This window comes from Ranitomeya imitator, chromosome 9 (genome assembly GCF_032444005.1).
Source record: "Ranitomeya imitator isolate aRanImi1 chromosome 9, aRanImi1.pri, whole genome shotgun sequence".
NCBI lineage: Eukaryota > Metazoa > Chordata > Amphibia > Anura > Dendrobatidae > Ranitomeya > Ranitomeya imitator.
The window spans coordinates 10,292,451-10,315,227 of NC_091290.1; the positions used below are offsets into that span (position 1 = coordinate 10,292,451).

The window sequence follows — 22,777 nt, forward strand, 5'->3', positions numbered from 1 at the left end:
GGAAGCGGTAAGCTATGTATATGCCCCCCTCCCTGTACCCCCTGAGTCAGCTGCAGGGTCAGCTCGCTGTATAAGCCCTGTTGCCCAGCCCAGCCCGGGTTCTGCTGTGGATCCGGTGCAAAGGCGCGGGGAGATTACAGAGCACGGTAATGAGGCGCAGAGCTCCGTCTCTGCTTGTAGTAGCGGGGATGTAGCAGCAGGTGCATCAGCCAAGAGGCTGGACAGTGAGGGCCGCCCGGCGGCGGGCAAACGATCAGGCCACGATGCTGTGGTGCGCTCCTCAGTGGGAGGGGGGAGCGGCCCAGTGTCGGGGGCAGCTCCGGTAGCCTCGGTGCCCTTGAATGCTGTTGCCGCTGATCACTTAGTTGAGGAGCGGCGGCAGTGTGAGGGGGTTGCTGGGGCTGGGAGTTCCGGTCCTCCTCCCAAAGTCCTGTTATGTGTTGGCGCTGCTGGTCAACAAGATGCTGACATAAAGGATCAGCGGCGCCCCACAGTGGCGAAAGATCAGCGGCGCCTGGTAACAGTAAAGCAGCGGAAAATATCATCTGATGATGCGGAGGGCACACGTAAGACCAGGGGTGAGGTCACCTCCAGTTCTGTGGAGGAGAATCAGCCCCTTGTGCCTGATGATGCGGAGGTCAAAATGTCACCCCCTGTTGTCACTGGTCCAGCAGGAGTGAATGTGGTGGTGGGTATGGATGAGGAAAACTCTTTGTCTAGTGGTGTGCTTGCTGGTTTGGTAGAGGGTGAGGGGGTTATGGAGGTGGGTAATAGTGATGCTGTTGGTGTGGATGTGGTCACTGGTCCGGTTGCCCCCCCGGTGGTGGCAGCGCCTGTCAGGAGTTATGCCGCTGTCACCTCCGGGGGAAATAGGGCATCCTCCTCATCTCCGGGCTCTGGGGACGGCATGTTGCAACGGCGTCTCCTGGAGGCTCTAAAGAAGGGGGAAAGATCACTAATGGTAGAGGGTCGAGAGGTTGATCTATCCTTCTGGATAGAGAGGCATGGCCTCGGGGCCTTCCGAGAGCAAAGAGGGGGGGATACAGTGTGGTCCCTCCCAACAGCCGGGCCGGGTAGTGTGCATAGGAATGTGGTCCGTCTTCAGTGGAGGGGCAATGATGCGTGTCCTCCAAGGTCTAAAGTTGTGGAGCTCCTGCTGAGGATGGGCTTCAGTGCGATTGACATCTACGCCTTGATACATCCCTATTCCACACCTAATTTTGATGTCAGCTTTGTTCGGCCAGAGGGGCTGGAGCTCTTCTGGTCGAACTATGAGTTGGCAAAAAATGAGCCCGGCTGGCGAGACTTTGCCGTTCAGGTGGTTTCTCGCCAAAACCAAGTCAAGAAAGTGACCGTGATGACTTGTAACGAGTCACTTTCTTGTTATGACATCATGACGTGGCTTGGCCGGTATGGAGAGGTGGTAGAAATGCCAAAGAAAAACCGTGACGAGTTTGGTATCTGGTCAGGGGCCTGGACGTTTATGGTAAAACTAAAGCGTTCAGGTGGTACGGTTGCCCACATACCATCATCTGCCTTCCTGGGTAGGGATCGTATCCTGGTCTTCTACCAGGGGCAAGCGAAGCTCTGTCACAAGTGCGGCGACCCCACACACTTCAGCGCAAACTGCACTGTGCAGAAGTGTGCACTGTGTGGGGATATCGGCCATCTTGCTGCATCTTGTGTGGAGATTAGGTGTCACCTGTGTGGTGACTTAGGTCACCCATTCAGCCGTTGTCCTCGCTCCTTCGCTAATGCAGTCGTGACCCCGGTGGGAGAAAGCCATGAGGCTGATTCTGCTGGGGAAGGGACTAGCAGGGGTGAGGGAGCTGAGGGGCCAAGGAAGAAAAGCAATAAAAAGACGCCTGCCCAGCTAAGGCGTCTAGACAAGCGCAGACAGGATAGGGAGCTGGGCGAGCCTCGTACTACTGGGGCGGCCCCTGTTCTGGATGCCAGTCTTGCTGCTGAGGCCCCGAGGGATGATGAGTTGGATGAGGAGGTCAGGAGGATCCACAGGGAGGAAAGTGCCACTGCCTCAGAGTCCTCCCATTATGAAAGTATGGATGAGGATAATAGGCAGTGGCTAGAGGACAAGCATAAGCTCGGCACCAAAAAGAAAAGAAAGAAGGGAGATAAAACATCTTCTCCCGCTCTGACCAAGGTACCTAAGGAAGGAAAAACCGACTCCCCTCTGGTTGGTCTTTCTAACCGGTTCCAAGCCCTTGAAAACATCTCTTCCTCTGATGAGGAAGCTGAGGGTGAGGTTCTGGCTTCGGTGGGGCTCACAGGGGACGCCGAGTCTCCTCCTTCTGGGAATGTAAGATCCTTGGAGGGAGGGACTGGCCCAGAGTCCGGAGACGAGGACCAAAAAAATAAAAAACACGTGGGAATGGATACTTCATTGTCATTAAAGAGGGGGAAGGATTCCTCCTCTGAGGCAGAGGATAAGGGGAGTGGGAAAAAGAAAGCCATCTAACTCAATCACCAATGATGGCGGTACCCACTCCGTTGACGCTGGCATCCATTAATGTTGCCAGCATAAAGTCAAATACAGCTAGATTTGCGGCCTTTGATTTTCTCAGCCGGGTTGAAGCTGACATTTTCTTTTTGCAAGAGACCAGGCTGCCAAACATGGCAGATGTGTTTAAAGCTAAAAAGGAGTGGAGACTCGGGCCCTCCTATTGGTCTCTTGCGGCCGAGCCGTATAGCGGAGTGGCGGTCCTTTTTACCGCACCGGTGGAATGCCGACGGGTTATTGAGTTAGAAATGGGGAGGTGCCTGATCTTAGATGTCCTCATGAAGGGACAAGAGCTCCGGCTCATTAACATCTATGGTCCCCAATCTAACTGGGACCGGAAGTGTCTCTTTATGAGGATCAAGCCCTACCTTTTTACAAGTCGGCAGGTTGTCTTTGGAGGGGACTTCAATGCTGTCACGAGGCCCCGAGATAGAGGAGGTTCCAGAGACAAGCTGACTTATGATAGCGTCGCCCTTAATAGTATAGCTAGTGAGGCTCGCCTGGTGGATGTCCACATTCGGCACACCCCAGGCCACGAGGGGTTCACCTATCATAGAGGTAACTGTAGGTCCAGAATAGATAGGTTTTATTTAAAGGAGGAAGCTGTCTCTTCAGCAGTGTCTGTTGTTGAGGTGGAGTTCTCCAACCACTGTTTAATTTTGTTTTCTCTGAATGTTACAGAGACCCTCCGGATGGGAAGAGGCTTTTGGAGGCTCAATTCATCTCTCTTGGAAGAAGCGAAGATAAGACAGTCCTTTGAGGATTTTCTTCAGAGCCAGGTACCATTACTGGATCTTTGTAGTAGTAAGTCAGAGTGGTGGGAGATGTTCAAGGAAAGGGTGGCGAGATTCTTCCGCCAGCTCTCGAGCCTCAGAAGTCTGAGCAGGTACCGCCTGTATCAGGGTCTGAGGAGGAAACTCGAGCATCTTGTCTCAACTGGAGGTAGCCGCGAGGAGATCTCCAGAGTGAAATCTTTGCTTATGAGGTGTCAGTACGATAGACACGCATCTTTGGTTTTTGAGAGGGATTACGGGAAGTACCGCTCGCCCGACCCTTACAGAAACTGCAAGATGTCAGTGAATAGTAAAGTGGTTACAGGACTGGTCGACACTACGGGGTCCCTGAGGCGATCCAGATCAGGGATTCTGGAGGTTGTCAGATCCTTCTACTCGCACCTCTTGGGGAAGAGTGATCTTGATTGGGATGAGATGTCGGCTTTCCTGGCTGAAGCTGTCCCCGAACCAGGGGTAGACCCCTCTCTTGACGTTTTGACAGAAATGATCAGGGAAGAGGAAGTTCAGTTGGCGATTGAAGGGCTTGCCCCCAAAAAATCGCCTGGTCCAGATGGCTTAACATCTGAATTCTATAAGACCTTTAAGGACGTTTTGGTTCCCCTCTTGACTGAGGTACTCAATGAGTGTCTTTCCTCGGGCACTCTGCCGAAGTCAATGAGGAGGTCTGCTCTGATCATCTTGTCAAAGGGTAAGGACCCATCTTGCATTGAGAATTGGCGTCCCATAGCGCTTCTCAATGCAGACAGGAAGGTTCTGGCAAAGGTGCTGTTTAATCGGCTGGTGAAATTTGCACCCCGACTCCTTTCGGGGGCCCAGCATTGCTCTGTTCCAGGCCGCAGCACATTTAGTGCTGTGCTCTGTGTCCGAGAGGCAGTGGAGCAGGGTAGGGCTGGTCACTGGAAGGGGTACATGCTGTCACTGGACCAGGCAAAAGCGTTTGATCGGGTTAATCATGAGTACCTCTGGTCCGTCCTTCTGAGATATGGCCTGCCGGGGGGGTTTGTTGATTGGCTTAAGACCTTGTACAGTGGGGCAGAGAGTTTCCCGCTTGTGAATGGTTGGATTGGCAGCTCTTTTGATGTTGGGTCCGGTTGTTCGCCAGGGTTGTCCCTTGAGCCCGCTGCTGTACGTGTTTGCGATTGACCCTCTTCTTAGGAGGGTGGAGCGTGGACCGTTGGCCGGGATTGGGATGGACCAGGCAGCACCGGAAGCCACTCTGAGGGTGGTGGCGTATGCTGATGATGTCACTGTGTTTGTTTCCTCTCATGAGGAGGCAGGGTGGCTGATGTCAGAGGTAGATCGCTACTCGGAGGCATCCGGGTCCAGGATCAACCGGGATAAGTGTGAGAGTCTCTGGCTGGGAGGAGGAGATCCTGGTTTTGATCTCCCGGACACCCTTCCAGGACCCAAAGTCTCTGCAAAAGTCCTTGGCATCGAATTTGGCCAGGGGGATTACCCCAAACAAAATTGGGACAGCAGGCTAGAGATCGCCACTCAGAAGGTGAACCAATGGAAGGGTTGGTCTTTGACCCTAAGGGAAAGGGTAAACCTGATCAAAACTTACCTGCTCTCTTTACTGATTTATCTGGGCAGTGTATGCATCTTGCCGGAATCTCTCTGGACTCGGGTCTACAGTTTGTTCTTCCAACTGTTATGGGGGAATAGACTGAACCTGGTCAAGAGGGAGGTTACTTACCGTACGAGGAGACTAGGAGGGTTGGGTATGGTCAACCCTGTGGTATTCCTTGTGGATACCTTCATTAAGATCAATATCGCAAACCTCTGGAAAGAGAGGGCTCCTCCGTGGGTATTCTCCTGTAGGGGATGGTTTCAGCCTTTCTTCCAGGAATGGGAGACAGGAGGGCAAGTGAAGGATCTTCGCACACTGCATGGACATCTTCCGGCTTACGCTACCTTGGTTCTGAAGGTAATTCGTCGGTGGGGTCTGGGAATGTGGGAGATCAGGACTCTGCCAAGGAAACTCCTTGACAATAGGGTTCTGTTGACCCATTTCCAGAGGCCTCTGGCGCTCAGGGACTGCCCAAGTCGGGATCTTGGGGTGGGTCTGCATCTTTTGAATTCTATCAGGATCCCCTCGAAGTTTTGGGACTTGGCTTGGCGCTGCTTCCATGGGAAACTGTGTGTGAGGGACAATCTGAAGTGTAGGAGCTCTGAGGACAGGAATTGTCCTCGGGAGCATTGTGGTACCTTGCTGGAAAGCATGGACCACTTCCTGCTTCATTGTCCCTTCAACACAGAGGTGTACAACAGGGTGGGCGCCTTCATTGGCTGGTCTCGGCTGGCCGGTCTCTCCTATGCGGAATGGGCCTATGAAGCATTCGGAGACCTTGGTGGTCGGGACCGCTGCACCTTATTTCTAGTTAGCGCAGTGGTTAGGTATCACACGTGGAATGCACGGTGCTTAGTATCGACGCAACGAAAAATCCTCCCAGTGGAAGATGTGTTTAGGACCATACTCGGTGACCTGGTGAAGGTGCGCTCTCTGGAGTATGGGAGATTGGGCGCACGGAGGGCCGCTCTCCTCTGGAGGGGCTTTTCTTTTAGTGTGCCCTAGTCTGGTCATCTCCTTTCCTGGTGGTGGGCTGCTGCTGACACTGTAGATTTTTGTTTTGTTTGATCATTATACAGTGATGTAAGGCTGCAGGCGCCGAACTTGGGCTTCGTGATTTGTAATTATTGTGGTGTGTGCTGCTGTATATAATGTATATATTGTATATAGGGATATAGAATTGGGTGTAGGTGTTAGGTTGGGTGGTGGGAAAAGGGGGGAGGTGGGATTATCTTGTGGGACTATAGGACACTGGGTTGTTTGGGGGAAAACTAGCACTGCCTGATCTGGCCTATGGACGTTGGACATGGACTGAGGCATGAGACGCAGGACCAGCTCTCAGGTCAGTGCGGGGGGTTGGGAATGAAGGATAGCTTAGTATTGTATATATTTGTGTAATTTGTAGTTATTTTATTTAAAACTAAAAAAAAAAGAAAAAAAGTTCATGTATATAGTTTTTGTTTGCCATTGTTTATTTTATTTGTTATTATTATTTTTGTTTGGTGACCGGACCAGAAGGTCAAAGTAGTTATTCTGTATATACCGTATAATACGTGTGAGAGGAGAGAATGAGCGGCTGGACCAGTGTTCAGTATACTGTTTATTTTCTGGCTAATATTTTTGTTATGTTTTCTGCTATTATTATTGTTATGTTTTTCATTTTTATAATAAAAGATCTACAGGATGTAACTCAGGATCAGTAATATAATGTATGTACACAGTGACTGCACCAGCAGAATAGTGAGTGCAGCTCTGGGGTATAATACAGGAGGTAACTCAGGATCAGTAATGTAATGTATGTACACAGTGACTGTACCAGCAGAATAGTGAGTGCAGCTCTGGAGTATAATACAGGAGGTAACTCAGGATCAGTAATGTAATGTATGCACACAGTGACTGCACCAGCAGAATAGTGAGTGCAGCTCTGGGGTATAATACAGGATGTAACTCAGGATCAGTAATGTAATGTATGTACACAGTGACTGCACCAGCAGAATAGTGAGTGCAGCTCTGGGGTATAATACAGGAGGTAACTCAGGATCAGTAATGTAATGTATGTACACAGTGACTGCACCAGCAGAATAGTGAGTGCAGCTCTGGAGGATAATACAGGAGGTAACTCAGGATCAGTAATGTAATGTATGTACACAGTGACTGCACCAGCAGAATAGTGAGTGCAGCTCTGGGGTATAATACAGGATGTAACTCGGGATCAGAAATGTATGTACACAGTGACTGCACCAGCAGAATAGTGAGTGCAGCTCTGGGGTATAATACAGGATGTAACTCGGGATCACTAATGTAATGTATGTACACAGTGACTGCACCAGCAGAATAGTGAGTGCAGCTCTGGAGGATAATACAGGATGTAACTCAGGATCAGTAATGTAATGTATGTACACAGTGACTGCACCAGCAGAATAGTGAGTGCAGCTCTGGGGTATAATACAGGATGTAACTCGGGATCAGAAATGTATGTACACAGTGACTGCACCAGCAGAATAGTGAGTGCAGCTCTGGGGTATAATACAGGATGTAACTCGGGATCACTAATGTAATGTATGTACACAGTGACTGCACCAGCAGAATAGTGAGTGCAGCTCTGGAGGATGCTATATACATGGTGAGTGACGTTGAGCTGTTTGTTATTAGTAGGATTGAATCTCCTGATTTTTTTTTTTTGTCGCCTTCGGGCTCTGGACATGTCGATGTTTTGGGTGTGATAGTCCGGTAATGATATATTTCGGGTTTCGCCCCTGGGGTAGTTATGTACCACAATCTTGCAGCAGAGAACACTGGTGACTCGTGACTGCAGACACATGAGGTCCGGGGTCTTCTCGGTTTTCCCACAGTTACTGTACAATGAACTTTTCTTGTCGGTGGATTGTGATGATCTGATGACGGCCGGAGACTCCTGATCGCAGCGTTGTGCGTGTATTATGTATCTGAGATGGAAAATGAAGCAATTTGCAAATATTTTCTGTTTCGTGTACGCAGCTCTTCTTTAGCCTAATGTATTGCCATGGTTACAGCCTATAATCCTCACTGTAGTCTGACCCTCCTGTGTTTTCAGTATCGCTCCATAGACCACCGGGTCGACCAGAACTCCCTGCAGTTGTATCGATGGTATTATTCCGACCTGTGCCAATGGTAAGTGTACGTGGGACATAAAGCTGCTGAAGTGGAAACCGTCAGCAAGTGGGGTATTATTAGCTTGACGGGAGCCCAAAAACTGCAAGAGCGCATTTGAGTAGGAAAAAGGAAAGATTGATAATGGTAAAAATGTACTGCTCCGTGGATAGCACTCTGTTGGCCTCTGTTATCAGCCATTTGAGGCTGGCAGGAATCTGACTGTAACAGTCTCCATGGGCGGGTGTGACGGGCGGTGAAGACACATCCCGGCCACCAGACTTGGGTGGGACTGACCACTGGCCGTCGTCTTCTGTAGGATTCTGAATGTGACGATCTTTGTGAATCTGGCGTTGGCCTTCGTGGAGACGCCGTCGTCTCTGACACTGACGTCCGATGTCCGGTATCGAAAAGCTGCCTGGGAGCCTCCGTGTGGCCTCACCGAGAGCGTGGAGCTCATCACCTTCCTGCTGTTCATTGCAGATCTCTCTGTGAAGGTAAAAGCCCCCAAACTGCGGGAGCCCCAAAACCGATGGAGCCCACCCCCACTGCAGTCAGCAACAAGAGACTGGGAGGGCAATCCACGGGGATCTTCCAGGGTCGAGGTTTCTGGTCTCATCTTTCCATTCCCTGGGGCACAGGTCCTTGGCTACCCCTTCCTTCCCTTTTCCTGGTGCACAGGTCCTTGGCCACCCCTTCCTTCCCTTTCCCCGGGGCACAGGTCCTTGGCCATCCCTTCCTCCTCTTTCCCTGGGGCACAGGTCCTTCGCCACCACTTCCTTCCCTTTCCCCAGGGCACTGGTTCCCGGCCACCCCTTTCTTCCCTTTCCCTGGGGCACAGGTCCCCGGCCAGCCCTTCCTTCCCTTTCCCCAGGGCACAGGTCCCCGGCCACCCCTTCCATCCCTTTCCCCAGGGCACAGGTCCCTGGCCACCCCTTCCTTCCCTTTCCCCGGGGCACAGGTCCCCGGCCAGCCCTTCCTTCCCTTTCCCCAGGGCACAGGTCCCCGGCCACCCCTTCCATCCCTTTCCCCAGGGCACAGGTCCCTGGCCACCCCTTCCTTCCCTTTCCCCGGGGCACAGGTCCCTGGCCACCCCTTCCTTCCCTTTCCCCGGGGCACAGGTCCCTGGCCACCCCTTCCTTCCCTTTCCCCGGGGCACAGGTCCCCGGCCACCCCTTCCATCCCTTTCCCGGGTCACAGGTCCCCGGCCACCCCTTCCTTCCCTGTTCCCGGGGCACAGGTTCCCGGCCAACCCTTTCTTCCCTTTCCCTGGGGCACAGGTTCTCTGCCACCCCTTCCCTGTTGCAGACTATCCTGTGCTATTCCTTAAGCTTTGCCTTTGGACCTCCTTCCTGACATTGACCTGTTACTACATTGGTGATGTGGCCCTCGGAGGGCTCCTGGTGCCGCCTCCATCCTCTGCTCCTCCCCTTTATAACCCTCTGAGGCCTGGATATAAGCGGGCGGAGGCTGTAAATGCTGCAGTATATTGACGAGAATCATCGGAGACCTTGTGTAACGTCCATTAGCCCAAAAAAGTTTCTGAAGCAGTTTCTTTCTTCCTCAGAGTTATTTGATCGGCTGGACGGAGTTCACCAAGAACAAGTGGCTGCTCGGCTACATCCTGGCGCTCGCCATTTCCCTGGCGGATTGGACGGCGTCCCTGTGCTTCATGTGTCAGGAGGTAAGGTGTCCGCGTGGAGGAGCCGGTGTCTTGGGTGCAGCTTCATCCTTAAAGGGAGATTGAGTTAAAAAAGCAAATGGTGAGAATGTCACTATAACGTTCTGCTCATCCTTCATCCAAAATGGTGCACGGTCCGAAAACCAGACGTTAATATGTCACGGGAGGTGATCATTGTTCCCCTTCTTACCCCGAGGACTTGTGAGCTTTAGGTTTGGAGGAGGAGCAGGACTTCGGCTGGTTTGTCTCCAGTGTGGAGGCCGCTTGTGCCGCGGTCTCCCTCCATCGTGCTGTCTAACTGCAGACCCCCCTAGTTTGGCTACTGACCCTCTAGTTGGTCCTCACAATCACTGATTTTCTGTCTTAAAGGGGGTGCGAATCCGGAGGCTCCTGCGACCGTTCTTTCTTCTCCAGAACTCGTCTCTAATGAAAAAGACTTTAAAATGCATAAAGCGGACGCTGCCGGAGATGGGCAGGTAGGACGGCGGCCGGGGTGTTTGGGGGGCATTTATCCGGGCATCAGACAGAGAAGGATTCCAGCAGAGATTGGCAGGGCCAGGTGAGTAAGCCATGGTCGCCGGACCCCGAGAACCTCCTTCCTGCCAACATCTGCGGCCCCTCTATTTATTGGACTGTGTGACATCATCATTGCGGAGCCAAATTGACTAATAAAAAGACGAGCCGCGGTTGGCGACTGGAAGGAGAATGTTCTCAGGGCTCCGTCCAGTGGCCACAGACTACTGACATGGCTGCTGCACCGCGTCCTGTAATCTCCAGTGTTCTGCAGCCTGGTGATGGCGCTAGTGATTACAGCCGGTGAAATCAAGCAACTTTATTTACTAAAAACACCCGACCTGCCTGACCCGGGACGTCTCCGTTACTGCAGACTTCTCCGCTCGCTCTGCGCTTTCTTCTCGAGTTTGTAGGTGATTGCACAGTGGGAAGGAGCGCAGCACATGAGGTATGTAGACGTATCGTTCTGCATAGGTGCTGCATACACAAACCTAAAGATAATTTTGGATTCCACACCATGTGCTGAACGACTTTATTTTTTATGTTGGATGCATTGATGCTTTGTGTTGCAAAAGTCTGCAAACCCCGATGACTCCTCTGTGTGTGTGTGTCTGGGGTCCTGTCTGATCCTTGGTTCTCTGTCCTCAGTGTGATGCTGCTCCTGGCGCTGCACCTCTGCCTCTTCACCATGTTCGGCATGCTGCTGTTCGCTCACTCCAAGGTAACTACACTAATAATGAGCCGGACGCTTACATGTTCTTGTGTGCCTGCAGCCCCCTCATCGGCCTGCGGACCCCAGCAACTGACAGCTGAGCACTGTTTTGCTGGATTCTCACGGCCTCGAGATGAAACAAAAAAAAACGAAAACTTATGCTCCCCTTTCATGTGCCCTCCTGATACTGCTCTCTGCTGCTACTGCACTCTCTTCTTCATAGGAACCAGATTTCTGCTTTTTGCCTCTGTCGGTTTATCTCCCCCCGCTGTTTATTAGTTATTATATAAAAAAAAAAACGATACACGCGCGCGCGCGCTCTGGCACTGCAGGTAGGAAGCACGGGAAGGTGCGGGAGCCATGTGGAGTCACAGGAGACCAGTGATGGGGCAGGGAGGGAGCACAGGGGAAGGTGCGGGAACCATGTGGAGTCACAGGAGACCAGTGATGGAGCAGGGAGGGAACACAGGGGAAGGTGCGGGAGCCATGTGGAGTCACAGGAGACCTGTGATGGGGCAGGGAGGGAGCACAGGGGAAGGTGCGGGAGCCATGTGGTGTCACAGGAGACCAGTGTTGGGGCAGGGAGGGAGCACAGGGGAAGGTGCGGGAGCCATGTGAAGTCACAGGAGACCAGTGATGGGGCAGGGAGGGAGCACAGGGGAAGGTGCGGGAGCCATGTGGTGTCACAGGAGACCAGTGTTGGGGCAGGGAGGGAGCACAGGGGAAGGTGCGGGAGCCATGTGAAGTCACAGGAGACCAGTGATGGGGCAGGGAGGGAGCACAGGGGAAGGTGCGGGAACCATGTGGAGTCACAGGAGACCTGTGATGGGGCAGGGAGGGAGCACAGGGGAAGGTGCGGGAGCCATGTGAAGTCACAGGAGACCAGTGATGGGGCAGGGAGGGAGCACAGGGGAAGGTGCGGGAGCCATGTGGAGTCACAGGAGACCAGTGATGGGGCAGGGAGGGAGCACAGGGGAAGGTGCGGGAACCATGTGGTGTCACTGGAGACCAGTGATGGGGCAGGGAGGGAGCACAGGGGAAGGTGCGGGAGCCATGTGAGGTCACAGGAGACCAGTGATGGGGCAGGGAGGGAGCACAGGGGAAGGTGCGGGAGCCATGTGGAGTCACAGGAGACCAGTGATGGAGCAGGGAGGGAGCACAGGGGAAGGTGCGGGAGCCATGTGGAGTCACAGGAGACCTGTGATGGGGCAGGGAGGGAGCACAGGGGAAGGTGTGGGAACCATGTGGTGTCACAGGAGACCAGTGATGGGGCAGGGAGGGAGCACAGGGGAAGGTGCGGGAGCCATGTGGTGTCACAGGAGACCTGTGATGGGGCAGGGAGGGAGCACAGGGGAAGGTGCGGGAGCCATGTGGTGTCACAGGAGACCTGTGATGGGGCACGACGGGAGCACAGGGGAAGGTGCGGGAGCCATGTGGAGTCACAGGAGACCTGTGATGGGGCAGGGAGGGAGCACAGGGGAAGGTGCGGGAGCCATGTGGTGTCACAGGAGATCTGTGATGGGGCAGGGAGGGAGCACAGGGGAAGGTGCCGGAGCCATGTGGAGTCACAGGAGACCTGTGATGGGGCAGGGAGGGAGCACAGGGGAAGGTGCGGGAGCCATGTGGAGTCACAGGAGACCTGTGATGGGGCAGGGAGGGAGCACAGGGGAAGGTGCGGGAGCCATGTGGTGTCACAGGAGACCTGTGATGGGGCAGGGAGGGAGCACAGGGGAAGGTGCGGGAGCCATGTGGTGTCACAGGAGACCTGTGATGGGGCACGACGGGAGCACAGGGGAAGGTGGCGGAGCCATGTGGAGTCACAGGAGACCTGTGATGGGGCAGGGAGGGAGCACAGGGGAAGGTGCGGGAGCCATGTGGTGTCACAGGAGATCTGTGATGGGGCAGGGAGGGAGCACAGGGGAAGGTGCGGGAGCCATGTGGAGTCACAGGAGACCTGTGATGGGGCAGGGAGGGAGCACAGGGGAAGGTGCGGGAGCCATGTGGTGTCACAGGAGATCTGTGATGGGGCAGGGAGGGAGCACAGGGGAAGGTGCGGGAGCCATGTGGTGTCACAGGAGACCTGTGATGGGGCAGGGAGGGAGCACAGGGGAAGGTGCGGGAGCCATGTGGAGTCACAGGAGACCTGTGATGGGGCAGGGAGGGAGCACAGGGGAAGGTGCGGGAGCCATGTGGAGTCACAGGAGACCTGTGATGGGGCAGGGAGGGAGCACAGGGGAAGGTGCGGGAGCCATGTGGTGTCACAGGAGATCTGTGATGGGGCAGGGAGGGAGCACAGGGGAAGGTGCGGGAGCCATGTGGAGTCACAGGAGACCTGTGATGGGGCAGGGAGGGAGCACAGGGGAAGGTGCGGGAGCCATGTGGAGTCACAGGAGACCTGTGATGGCGCAGGGAGGGAGCACAGGAGCCAAATAAGAACGGCAGGAAGGATGTGCGCTTTTATAGCTTTTTATAGAATATGGATTGAAATACATTTTTATCTCCGGAGTGCTCCTTTAATGACCATGGAAAACCCCTTTTAATAACTTATGAAGGCTAATTCTGGTGCACAGTGTGCCTTCATAGACATATTGTCGCGTTGACACTTGGTGTCCGGAGCCCAAATTACCTTCTTTTTAACCTTTACAAAGTCAGATTAGCAGCTCTTATTAATAAAAGGGAGAGGAAGTTTCGTCTTCTCGGTCATCAGTATGAGATATGTGGGGGTCTGACACGCGGACGGTGGCCAGAAGTTATCCGCACAGCTCCGTACACCATGTAGTGGCCGTTCTGGGTACTGCTGATGTCCTAAAATAAAGATTAAAAGAACCTCACATCACGTGACGCATCGTCTAAGCAGTTGTCAAACATGCTAGTGATTGGCTGCAGCGTTAGATGACGTCATCCATCCTGGAAGTTAATGTATCCAGGTTGTGTTCTCCTGTTGCACATTATCGTGTCACATCCGGCTTCTTCTCTGAATTTGCTCTTGTTTCCGTGTAGGTCGACACCTCTCTGCTTTCCTCTGTTGTCAGGACTAGGCTCTCCTGTGTGTAAGCACCTGGCCTTCCCTTCTGTCTCTTCTTCTCGTGACTGTCAGCTCTTGGGCTCGCTCTTCCTTCACCTTGACCGTAACGATAATGATGTAGATACAATCTGTCATTTTTTTTTTTTCATTAATTCATTTTCTTTGGCGTTTTGCAGACTTTTTTTTTTAATCTTTTCTTTCATCTTGTCTATTTTTTTTCCCCCAGGATTCTAAGATTGACGTTGAGTGGTCGCAATATTTTCGCAATTTGCCCGACTCGCTGACCTCCCTGCTGGTGCTGCTGACCACTGCTAACAATCCCGATGGTAAGTTACATGATACAGTAAAATGAACTGCATGAGGCCACGCTAAGGCTATGTTCACACTTTGTGGATTTTGCTGCGGATCTGCAGCAGTTTCCCATGAGTTTACAGTACAATGTAAACCTATGGGAAACAAAAAATGCTGTGCACATGCTGCAAAAAAAAAACGTGCGGAAACGCAGCGGATTACATTCCGCAACATGTCACTTCTTTTCTGCGGATTTTCACCTGCTCCAATAGGAAACTGCAGATGAAAATCCGCAGAAGAAACCGCAGTAAAAACCGCGATAAATCCGCAGTAAAAACCGCAACGGGTTTTCACTGCGGATTTTGGAATTCTGCTGCGGAAAAATCCGCAGTGGAATCCGCAAAGTGTGAACTTAGCCTTACACTGTGTAATGTGGTAGGTTTACACCCCTGTCCTGCGAATCCGTGCCTCATCTGATACATGAGGCCTTAGAGGCTGCTGACATGGTGCTGTTGTTTAGTCTGCAAAGTTCAAGTGCATCCAAACCCTTCTCTTTCACTGACTCTCCTAGTTTCACCTCTTCCCTGAGACTATTTTGTGCCTACATATTATTACACCCAGACCCTTCTCTATCAGTGACTCTCCTAGTTTCACCTCTTCCCTGAGAATATATTGTGCCTACATATTATTACACCCAGACCCTTCTCTATCAGTGACTCTCCTAGTTTCACCTCTTCCCTGAGAATATATTGTGCCTACATATTATTACACCCAGACCCTTCTCTATCAGTTACTCTCCTAGTTTCATATCTTACCTGAGAATATATTGTGCCTACATATTATTACACCCAGACCCTTCTCTATCAGTGACTCTCCTAGCTTTATCTTTTATCTGAGAATATATTGTGCCTACATATTATTACACCCTGACCCTTCTCTATCAGTGACTCTCCTAGTTTCACCTCTTCCCTGAGACTATATTGTGCCTACATATTATTACACCCAGACCCTTCTCTATCAGTGACTCTCCTAGTTTCACCTCTTCCCTGAGACTATATTGTGCCTACATATTATTACACCCTGACCCTTCTCTATCAGTGACTCTCCTAGCTTTATCTATTCTCTGAGAATATATTGTGCCTACATATTATTACACCCAGACCCTTCTATATCAGTGACTCTCCTAGCTTTATCTCTTCCCTAAGAATATATTGTGCCTACATGGTATTACACCCAGACTCTTCTATATCAATAACTCTCCTAGTTTTATCTCTCCTCTGAGAATATATTGTGCCTACATATCATTACACCCTGACCCTTCTCTATCAGTTGAACAAGGATAATGGTGTGCACTCTGGTCATGGACACGGAGATGCTGGTAAAACAGACCGTGTGGTCAAGTCAATAGTAGAAGAAAAAATACCGCACACTCGAAACTGGTATGATGCAAAAAGGTATATGCCAGATTTATTTAAGAAAACAAGTCAACAATTGCCACTGTGATAATTCGTAGATAGAAACCCGACGTTTCGACCCTCCCTGGTCTTATTCATGGGGTTACTTAACTCTTTTGATACACAGACATAGGAATGGCAGTGATAGAAGGCAAGACAATGGTCCTTTTAAGGCATAACCTTATAGTGGGTCCAATAATTGCTCCTGTGGTATAGATAGAGGGGTCCTGTTTAGGGTGAGCCGCAGCATATAAAGAAGTCCTTATAATGGGTCCAGTGAATGCTCCCGTGGTATAAATAGAGGGATCCTGCTTAGGGTGGGCCGCAGCATGTGCAGCTGTCCTGCTCTGTCCTGTATCCGGGGGTCAGCGGCGCATCCCGCGCCCAGCTGTGCTGTCCTTCTCTATCAGTGACTCTCCTAATTTTTCTCCCCCTATAACATACTGTGTTGTTCCCAGGTGTATAGCGACGTTGAACCTCATCTACAAAGTGGATGCCCGAACACTATTTGTCCAAGTTCGCTTGTAACTTATGAACATCTTACATTGACTGCACTATACTTGACTGAGTTGATATAATTAGTTAAAGAGGACTCCTCACTTGCTGAAAGAGTTAAACACCTTATAAATACATAGTTACATACATAGTTACATAGTTATTAAGGTTGAAGGAAGACTATATGTCCATCTAGAAATAATCAATAGTAAATAGTCAATGATTTCCCCAGATTCTGTTGCTTTTTTCTGTTTTGCGCTGCGTCGCTCCATTGCAGAGATATTAAAATTTGTTGCTTTTGGAGCGCAGCATGTGAAATCTTCTTGTAGTGCAAATGGGCGTTTCTTCAGAGTTTTCTCTGGGGGCGTGGGCTGTCACTCCTCCCTCCCTCCAAAATGCTGCCAAGCACAGCATGGCAGCTAATCTAGGAGTCTGTCTCAGATCCTGCTGAGCTGTGATTAGCAGCATATAGGATGGAGGAGGAGACAGCCCACGCCCCCAGAGAAGACATTGAAGAAACGCCCAGTTGCACTACGTGAAGAGATTTCACATATGGCGCTCCAGAAGAAACAAATGTGAATATCTCTGCAATAGAGCGACGCAGCTCAAAACGGAAAAGGGCGGAAGAATCAGCAGAGCGCGGCAGAATCAGCGGTACTCAGGGATTTTTACAAGGCATTTCACATCAATTTTTGAGCAAGTGACAGGTCCTCCTTAAGCTTCCTTTCAATAATGGCACTTTCAAGGGTTCACTCTTGCCTTTTAGATAATGGGTTAAAAGAGTGATTTTCAAAGTTTGCATACATGGTAAATGAAAGTCGGACAAATTTTCCGAATTCAACGACTATCTGATGGGTAGAGGGTTTTTTTTCACACTGTTGCCCCCCTCCAACAACAGATGATATTGGGGGAGATAAGAATTGGAAAGTTCAATGCCCAATCTGTTTATTTTTTTAACTCCTTCCTTGGATCCAGTCACTAGGTTTACCAATGACTCGGGTGCAGGTAGCCCCTCTGGATCTAAAAAGCCCCCCATGGCAATGTGTACTCTTAAAGCAATACCTGTGTCGCATGGCACCATGATAGTTATTTATGTACAGGCATACGATAACACATTTTTATACTTTTGAACTAGAAAAAAACTTTGCTAGGGAGTAAAAAATAAGTTTGCAAAAAGTTTAAACTAAAACTTTTCTACATTTTATTATATAGTAATTTCTATATTCTTTGTCCCCCGACAGTGATGATTCCGGCGTATTCCTACAACCGGGCGTACTCCCTCTTCTTCATCATATTCACAGTCATAGGTAGGTGACCTGTGGGGGTCCATCCTGGTCCCACCTGTACCTGTCAGTAAGGCTCGCCGTCCCCCAGCCGTTACTTACTGTCCGTTGTTCCGCAGGAAGTCTGATCTTGATGAACTTGCTGACCGCCGTCATCTACAACCAGTTCCGTGGCTATTTAATGGTACATTTATTGGTCTTACAGTTAAAGGGAATGTCCAGGACTGGAAAAAATAAAAAATAAAACTGCAAGAATTTCTGCTTTTCGGTCGCCAAAAAATGCAATAAAAAAAGGAAAACTATCAAAATGACATATATACCACATTGTATACCCCAAAGTGTACCACATTGTATCGCCAAACCCTAAACTTGCTCCATCAATGGAAAAATAAATGTATGGGTCACCGAAAATGGTGTAATGCAAAGCAAATTTTATTTTTAACTAGTAAAATATAGAAGAAAACTTTAAAAAAAAAAAAAAATACAAACTTGGTATGGCACCAAGCGGGAGACTCGCGTTGTTACCGTGTGGTTAACGAGGACACGTTTGGTTTCTTATTTTTCTCCTTTATTTGGTTCTTTCCTGCAGAAATCGGTGCAGACGTCGCTACTGAGGAGGAGACTGGGAATTCGAGCGGCTTTCGAAGTTCTCTCCTTCTACCGGGAGGTGACGACGCGGAATCGCGACCAGTACGTGTGTGACGACATATAGTAATTATTGTAATGTTTGTTAACTCTTTTATTTTTTAGCCTTTTATTACCCTTTAGCAGCATCTGTGCGCACTTACAGCAGCTGCCTTCCCCCGTGTCTGCCATGTTAATAAACCAATGAAGCCCAGGCTCTCAGCGATGCAGTAGATGGCGGTATTAATCCTCTGTATACCGGGGATTGAGCGATAATGGGTTCCATTGCCCTAATCGGACAAACTGACAGTGTAAAAAGCAAAAAAATATATATATAAATATATATATTGCCTTTTGTTTTTTTATGGCGTTGATCACGTGGGGTATTGAATAGGGCATTTTATTAGATTGACCTTTTATGGAATGTTTTTTATAATCCTTACTTTCAGGTGGTCCCTCTGTTCCTCTCCGCTCCCCTCAGATGCCGCAGTTGATATTAACCGTGGAATCTAAGGGGTTAATCAGTCGGAGCGATTACCAGCGGTGGCCCAGTAGCTCCTATGCACGTTTTTCTGCTGATTTTTGGGCAATGTCGCTCAGGGGTCACAGTAATCTGTGTGTATGATGAGTGTTGTTGGGTCGGTATACAGCGCCGTTATTTGGGCACTAACACAAGAGCGGCCATGTTCACTCCTACGAGTCCTCTCCTCTCTCCCAGGGCCTGTGTGGACTGTGAGACCTTCACTAAAGTCCTACTGAAAGTCAAGCTGGACGCCTACTGCAAGATGGCGATCATAGAGGTGAGGGCTACGGATGTCGCTGCGTTGTATGTAATATATATATATATATATATATATATATATATATATATATATATATATATATATATATATATATATATATATATATATATATATGCAAAAAAGTATTTAGTCAGTCAGCAATAGTGCAAGTTCCACCACTTAAAAAGATGAGAGGCGTCTGTAATTTACATCATAGGTAGACCTCAACTATGGGAGACAAACTGAGAAAAAAAATCCAGAAAATCACATTGTCTGTTTTTTTATCATTTTATTTGCATATTATGGTGGAAAATAAGTATTTGGTCAGAAACAAACAATCAAGATTTCTGGCTCTCACAGACCTGTAACTTCTTCTTTAAGAGTCTCCTCTTTCCTCCACTCATTACCTGTAGTAATGGCACCTGTTTAAACTTGTTATCAGTATAAAAAGACACCTGTGCACACCCTCAAACAGTCTGACTCCAAACTCCACTATGGTGAAGACCAAAGAGCTGTCAAAGGACACCAGAAACAAAATTGTAGCCCTGCACCAGGCTGGGAAGACTGAATCTGCAATAGCCAACCAGCTTGGAGTGAAGAAATCAACAGTGGGAGCAATAATTAGAAAATGGAAGACATACAAGACCACTGATAATCTCCCTCGATCTGGGGCTCCACGCAAAATCCCACCCCGTGGGGTCAGAATGATCACAAGAACAGTGAGCAAAAATCCCAGAACCACGCGGGGGGACCTAGTGAATGAACTGCAGAGAGCTGGGACCAATGTAACAAGGCCTACCATAAGTAACACACTATGCCACCATGGACTCAGATCCTGCAGTGCCAGACGTGTCCCACTGCTTAAGCCAGTACATGTCCGGGCCCGTCTGAAGCTTGCTAGAGAGCATTTGGATGATCCAGAGGAGTTTTGGGAGAATGTCCTATGGTCTGATGAAACTAAACTGGAACTGTTTGGTAGAAACACAACTTGTCGTGTTTGGAGGAAAAAGAATACTGAGTTGCATCCATCAAACACCATACCTACTGTAAAGCATGGTGGTGGAAACATCATGCTTTGGGGCTGTTTCTCTGCAAAGGGGCCAGGACGACTGATCCGGGTACATGAAAGAATGAATGGGGCCATGTATCGTGAGATTTCGAGTGCAAACCTCCTCCCATCAGCAAGGGCATTGAAGATGAAACGTGGCTGGGTCTTTCAACATGACAATGATCCAAAGCACAGCGCCAGGGCAACGAAGGAGTGGCTTCGTAAGAAGCATTTCAAGGTCCTGGAGTGGCCTAGCCAGTCTCCAGATCTCAACCCTATAGAAAACCTTTGGAGGGAGTTGAAAATCCGTGTTGCCAAGCGAAAAGCCAAAAACATCACTGCTCTAGAGGAGATCTGCATGGAGGAATGGGCCAACATACCAACAACAGTGTGTGGCAACCTTGTGAAGACTTACAGAAAACGTTTGACCTCTGTCATTGCCAACAAAGGATATATTACAAAGTATTGAGATGAAATTTTGTTTCTGACCAAATACTTATTTTCCACCATAATATGCAAATAAAATGATAAAAAAACAGACAATGTGATTTTCTGGATTTTTTTTTCTCAGTTTGTCTCCCATAGTTGAGGTCTACCTATGATGTAAATTACAGACGCCTCTCATCTTTTTAAGTGGTGGAACTTGCACTATTGCTGACTGACTAAATACTTTTTTGCCCCACTGTGTGTGTGTGTGTGTGTGTGTGTGTGTGTGTGTGTGTGTGTATATATATATATATACATACTAGATTGTGGCCCGATTCTAACGCATCGGGTATTCAGAATTCGCGGCAGACTGTGCCCGTCGCTGATTGGTCGAGGCAACCTTTATGACATCTTCGTCGCCATGGCAACCATTATGACATCATCGTCGCTGTGCCCGTTGCTGATTGGTCGAGGCAACCTTTATGACATAATCGTCGCCATGGCAACCATTATGACATCATCGTCGCTGATTGGTCGAGGCAACCTTTGACATCATCGTCACCATGGCAACCATTATGACATCATCGTCGCTATGCCCGTTGCTGATTGGTCGAGGCCTGGCGGCCTCGACCAATCAGAGAGGCGGGATTTCCAGGACAGACAGACAGACGGAAAAACCCATAGACAATTATATATATAGATATATATAATTTTTTTTATTAGTGGAATTTTTAAATTATATGTTTGTTTTTTTCTGGAATATTTTTATTTTTTTGCAGCAAGCGAAATGCTGCCCCGGCGGTGTCATCTCTGCAGAGCTGTTCCAGAAGCTGTTCGATGAACTGGATAAGGATCCGGTCAGACAGGTAACGTGCGCATCACTCGGCACGTGGTCCGTCCATTGTCACCGGCAGGGGGTGCCCATAGCGGTGCCAGACTGCGCCAGACTCTGATTTTATGTCCCATATTCAGCAGTCTGCTGCAGATTTGGGCGTCCTCTGAGGTTTGGCAGGGGCTGACAACCAACGTGAAGTACCGTGCTGCTCACACAGCTGAGTTTCTGTTGCAGTGTATCACATGCAGAACCTCAATGTTCTCCTATCGACAAACAGACCTAAAGTACATTGTGACAAACTGCAGCTGTGAGCACGCAGATTAGAAAGTTGCAGAAGTTTCTCCATTGCCTTTCATTGGGGGACACGGGAACCATGGGTGTAGCAAGTTTTATCTTTTTGGTAAGGGATAACTAACTCCTTGACCTCTTGGCCCGCAAAAAGTCCTAAAATTGGGGCACATTTCTGGAACGCAGGCATTCGCGCTCGACAATGACTTGAATGGAGGTGTGCATGCTCGACACTGACGGGTACAGAGGTGTGCGCTCATGCTCGACAGTGACTGGTACGGAGGCACGCGCGTGCATGCTTGACAATGACGGGTACAGAGGTGTGCGCTCATGTTCAACAGTGACTTGTACGGAGGCACGCGCGTGCATGCTTGACAATGACGGGTACAGAGGTGTGCGCTCATGTTCAACAGTGACTTGTACGGAGGCACGCGCGTGCATGCTTGCTTGACAATGACGGGTATGGAGGCACGCGCGCTCATGCTCGACAGTGACTGGTACGGAGGCACGCGCGTGCATGTATGCTTGACAATGACGGGTACAGAGGTGTGCGCTCATGTTCAACAGTGACTTGTACGGAGGCACGTGCATGCTTGCTTGACAATGATGGGTATGGAGGCACGCGCGCTCATGCTCGACAGTGACTGGTACGGAGGCACGCGCGTGCATGCTTGACAATGACGGGTACAGAGGTGCGCGCGCTTATGCTCGACAGTGACTGGTACGGAGGCACGCGCTCATGCTCGACAGTGACTGGTACGGAGGCACGCGCTCATGCTCGACAGTGACTGGTACGGAGGCACGCGCTCATAATCGACAGTGACTGGTACGGAGGCACGCGCTCATGCTTGACAGTGATGGGAATGAAGGCACGCTTGTGCTCTCAGTCGCTGTTCATTTCCAGCATGATATTTCGGAGCTGGGTATCTGTGGGGGTCCCAGCGGTCAGACCTCCAGTAATCAGCAAGTTATCACCTATGTGACTGTGTACTTCGGACCTTTGTTTTCACAGCACCCACCGCAGCCCTCGTATCAGTCCAGGTCCCTTCAGATTTTGCAGGTCATCGGCAGCCATCGCTATTTTGACTACCTGGGGAACATTGTGGCTCTGGCCAATCTGCTCTCCATCTGTGTAAGTGATCACGGCGGTGATGTATATAGTATTTCACATTTACACCGTAGAAAACTAAATCCTGAGCAGATGAGGCTCTCTGCTGTGTAATTGGGGGTCCCGAGCGAAAAACCCACCCTTCCTAATGTCAATGTACCCTAATAATTCAGGGTGTGTCCTAGTGCTAAAAAGTTTAAA

General features: G+C 49.9%; 1 protein-coding gene across 4 annotated transcripts in view; it reads left to right on the top strand.

Annotated features, from left to right (window-relative positions):
• TPCN2 (two pore segment channel 2) overlaps positions 1-22,777 on the top strand; it is a 44,070-nt gene that overhangs the window by 7,181 nt on the left and 14,112 nt on the right. For 3 of the 4 annotated variants that reach the window (XM_069739760.1, XM_069739757.1, XM_069739758.1), the window contains exons 3-14: positions 7,956-8,032; positions 8,331-8,508; positions 9,579-9,695; positions 10,062-10,168; positions 10,854-10,926; positions 14,169-14,268; positions 17,424-17,489; positions 17,585-17,649; positions 18,055-18,155; positions 18,808-18,889; positions 21,125-21,211; positions 22,481-22,600. In XM_069739760.1, coding sequence (XP_069595861.1) covers positions 9,684-9,695; positions 10,062-10,168; positions 10,854-10,926; positions 14,169-14,268; positions 17,424-17,489; positions 17,585-17,649; positions 18,055-18,155; positions 18,808-18,889; positions 21,125-21,211; positions 22,481-22,600 — 813 coding nt within the window. In that variant the 5' untranslated portion in view covers positions 7,956-8,032; positions 8,331-8,508; positions 9,579-9,683. Of the gene's footprint in view, positions 1-3,195; positions 3,298-7,955; positions 8,033-8,330; positions 8,509-9,578; positions 9,696-10,061; positions 10,169-10,853; positions 10,927-14,168; positions 14,269-17,423; positions 17,490-17,584; positions 17,650-18,054; positions 18,156-18,807; positions 18,890-21,124; positions 21,212-22,480; positions 22,601-22,777 lie in introns of those variants that run through there. The other variant, XM_069739759.1, reaches the window with a different exon arrangement.